A 4,134-nucleotide genomic window follows, 5' to 3' on the forward strand; every position below is an offset into this window, starting at 1 on the left:
TATATATTGTTTTATATATTGTGTTTTGATAGCTTAGTTGTAGTTCTTAAGTACAACGTGCATCTATTCATTTTTAAGATGGTTCAAAGCAGAAAACGGTTTCATTCATTTAACATGCCCCATGATTAAGCCTATGACCCCAAAACAACAACAAAAGATAAAGTACAGCAAACTTAGATGGCATCACATGTAATAGGCTAATATAAACATTAATAATAATAATAATAATAATAATAATAATAATAATAATAATAATAATAATAATAATAGCATCAGTCTGTGTTCTATTATTTATTTAAAAAATATTTGTTCAATAAAATATACACATTTTACAAAACAATGTTTGGCAATTACAGTAAAGGCCGTTCTTCTGTTGCCAAGTACTCAAGTGTCAGAATACATCAGAACTGGTTTTCTGGATCAAATCCTTTTAAAAACCGAACTTCATGACAACACCAGAATACAGTGAAACAGTCCGACGGCCACACACACACACACACACACACACACACACAAAGACGACATGCAAACAAACAAACAAACAAACATAAAAGAATAATTAATATCATTAAAAGTGAAAAGCGTAAAACACCGGCTTAACACAAAACGATTAAAGGGCAAAAACAGTTACAATTATCATGCGGTTTGCATCACTGAACAAAACACACACACACACACACACACACACACAACTCTTCCAAGATGCGCGTTGGAATACAGAAGTTAACGTGTGTAGTGTTGCTTCCAGTTCATAGCAGCTTCCAGGACACCCGTTTTCTTGGTTCTTCATGGCACACACAGTGACTGGCATCTAATTATTATTATAATTTTTTTATTTTTTTATTTTTAGATTTTTTTTTAATTATTATTATTATCATTATCATCTTATCATCTAGACCTGAACCACTACCGGTTTGGCGCCTTCGAGCTCTTGGCGATATTGCTCGAGCCAGTTCTTCAGTTCAGAAATGCGGTAGCCCTCGGGTCCCCTGCCTCCCTGATACACCACCTTCTCGTCCTTGAGTACGTAGAGGCGCTCGAAGTAGGCTCCGTACGCCCTGTTGGACGAGTTGTCCATGGTGTCCACCACCACGACGCTGCCGGGTACTATGGCGTTCATGAGACGCGCCGCTCGGATCCGGTCCTTTATACACCGGTGGCGCGGGATCTGGTACGGAGCGTCCGTGCTCACCCAGCCGTCGGAGGGATGCGCCTCCTCGATGTATACGAGCAACGAGTCGGCGATGTCGGCGTACTGGTCAGCGACGCGCCGGAACGCGGCCAAGCGCGTCATGAACGGCGGTCATGAGCAGCTGCCGAAGTTAAGGATGAGCGGTCTCGCGCCGCGGGCGTAGTCCAGTATACGCGCGCGTTTCCGTTCGCCGAGCGGCATAACCTCGCTGTTAGGCGCCGCCAGCCCCAGGTGCGCTGCCTTACAGAAGTCCAACTTCTGGCTGTACCACACAGCGCGCAGTGAGTCCAGCGTGAACATCCGGTTCGAGTCTGACACGGTCACCGGCGGGTCGTCGGGAGTCGAGCCCTCCTGTTCGCGCATCTTCACCAGCACCTTCCTCCGGATGCAGACAAAGTCAAGAAGCCAAAGCAACACCGCGGCCAACAGAAAGCGCGGCAGCAGCATCAGGGACACGAGCGCGTTTTTGAGTGCATTCACAAAGTCCTGCACGTCCGGCATCCTCCGAGCGGGTGCGCACACAGAACTGTCACCTCCCTCCATCTGTCTTCCTTCCTTGAGCCTCCTGTGCCGAGTTCGCCGCTTTTTATAGGACTTGTAAGGATTTGAATATGGAAAAAAGCCTCCACGCCTCCACGCCCGTGCCGCCTCCTCACATGGAGGGGGATTACCTCCCGGCACCTCGGCCGCCTGGATGTGAGAAAGAGAACGGTAGAGAAAGAGAAAGAAAAGGAGGGGGGGGGGATGCGTTTGGAGCATTTATTCAACCACATTATGCTGTCATATGGAATTCAGTGCACTATACTATAACAAATTAGTTGAAAAAAAAATTTCAGACGTGAATTTCATCCCTTACCCTTCCTTTGCGACGTCATATCCACATTTGCCTTCTAAATAAACGAGTCGATCCGAGGAGCAGTGGCGAAGCTCCACAGCGCACTGAAGAGTCTGCTAGTGACGGCTGAACACATCAGAGAGGGGCTTATTAAAGCAGAGCGCGTGGCGAAATGGGAAACGAATGAAGCTCCCAAGTGGGTCATTCAAGTTTGATCAGACTGGTGAAGTTCTTGGAAGACAAGCTTATGGCAAATTTATTATTTATTCATCAGACAGCCAAACAAGAGACACTGCACTGACCAGAAGAAGTTCTTACATCATGCTTTTCGCAAAAAAAACCGTACAGGTCTGTTTGGGGTTTATTCTGCTTTACTCCAACTCAAGCCTGGAAATGTGCCACCAGACGGCGCTCGCGCTCCCCAAATGATCTCTGCGGGAGTGAGAGAGACAATGAGTTTCATAAAGATCAGTCACGGTATCATCCTTTATTTTCGTTTTGACGTATTCGACTTCAGATATGACATAGTATTATACTCTTTATTAACGTTTTGACTAGCTATTCTCTGTATGATTCACTACATTCCCATATTAAATAAACTGCACTAGAAAAAAAAATGCAAAAATATATACAACACTATACTTTGAATTGACCTTTTTTGAATCTATAACATTTCTACTTGCAGTCACAGTGATTGTTAATGTATTGTGTTTTAGTTTTATTTGAATAACTCTTCCTATTTAATCTTATTTCCCCCCCCCCCCTTCTTCTATTTTTCTTGTGTAAGTTCTGGAATTTGATAATGTAGTTGTTAATTTGGTCCATGACAAAACACCTAATAACTATAAGAAATTAACAAAAAATAAATAAATAAATAATAACGTGTACTCATTGAATAGAATGAATTTCTTTATTTTTGCTGTAACATCAAGTCAGCCAAGGAAATTCGCTAACTAAAATACACTGGAAAATACACTCCTAACCCTGTTACCTCCAATAAACTCTGCTATGAGTTTGGCACGCAATCACAGGTCACACAAGGACAGCTGAGAATGGGAAAACAGCCCAGATTCAGCTTCAGCAACAGTTATCTAGCACGTAGAAATCGTGTCAATAGTGTTTTGAGCACACATGTTCTTCGTGGATCCTTTTGCTCCAGCCCACCTAAGCTTGAGTTATGTTTTTGGCTGTCATCTGCACGTACAAGCGTCTTATGGTCCAAAAATGCCCATACAGCTCTCACCTTCAGTTTACTAAGCTTGTAGTTACTAAGCAACCTTCATCTATGCCCACTTTGGATTATACTGTTATCAAGGCCAGCGTTTAGCACTGCAGGATTTTTCCTCTACAACTATGCACACTGTGTGTGCAGATGGTGTGTAGATAGATAGATTATTATAAATTAAATAACATTTATAGTATAGATCTGATGTTCCCATTCATTGTTTTATATCGTTTTTTCCATTAAAAGGTTTGTCTCTACTGAAGTAGAATTACTGTGTTATACCGAGACCACTGAATAGGCTGAGAATAAGGCCATTTCTGCTGTGACCTTACTACAAACATTATTTTGGGTGGAATGAATGAAGCGGTACCCCTGCAAAACCTTGGCACTGGTTCACTACTCACTACTAGCACAGTGGCATCTGCCAATAAAAGAGGAGTTCAACCTGCAACAAAAACTAAACACTAGTGAGCACTAAAACATCCTAATCTGAAATGCTCAAATTCCCTCTTATTCGCTGTTGAAAATATTTATGGAAAAGTCTATATTGCTTTCATTAACTCACATAGTCTTCTCACTTACAACTCTTTACCTTGAATTGCAGTGGTACTTACATAAGCACTTCACTACTTTATTTTACTAAATGAGAATGACACTAGCTTTTTTGCTTATATTCTACCTGTTTACATATATATATTTTATTTGACTATTATAAATAGGTTTAAATTGTGTCAAGCACTTCAAAGATATTAACTAATTGCACTGCAGGTTTTCTGTTGTTTGCAGGTTTTCTGTGTCACCTTGGATAAGAACAAATTCTGTTCTTTGTGTAAATGCTATACTGACAGGATGTGTAATATATTGGTCAGTGTTAATTTTGTG

General features: G+C 41.7%; 1 protein-coding gene across 2 annotated transcripts; it reads right to left on the minus strand.

Moving 5' to 3' along the window:
- Nucleotides 1-276: 276 nt before the first annotated feature.
- Nucleotides 277-2,269, minus strand: dio3b (iodothyronine deiodinase 3b). 2 transcript variants are annotated; one of them, XM_058378550.1, is made up of 2 exons: nt 2,049-2,255; nt 277-1,882 (listed from the first exon to the last, which is right to left on the minus strand). In XM_058378550.1, the coding sequence occupies exon 2, from the start codon at nt 1,733-1,735 to the stop codon at nt 893-895; it is 843 nt and encodes a 280-aa protein (XP_058234533.1). In that variant the 5' UTR covers nt 1,736-1,882; nt 2,049-2,255; the 3' UTR covers nt 277-892. The 2 variants fall into 2 exon arrangements, with proteins under 2 accessions (XP_058234533.1, XP_058234532.1); XM_058378549.1 differs by having other exon boundaries at nt 277-2,269.
- Nucleotides 2,270-4,134: the final 1,865 nt, after the last annotated feature.

The sequence above is a fragment of the Hemibagrus wyckioides genome, linkage group LG25 (genome assembly GCF_019097595.1).
Source record: "Hemibagrus wyckioides isolate EC202008001 linkage group LG25, SWU_Hwy_1.0, whole genome shotgun sequence".
Lineage (NCBI taxonomy): Eukaryota > Metazoa > Chordata > Actinopteri > Siluriformes > Bagridae > Hemibagrus > Hemibagrus wyckioides.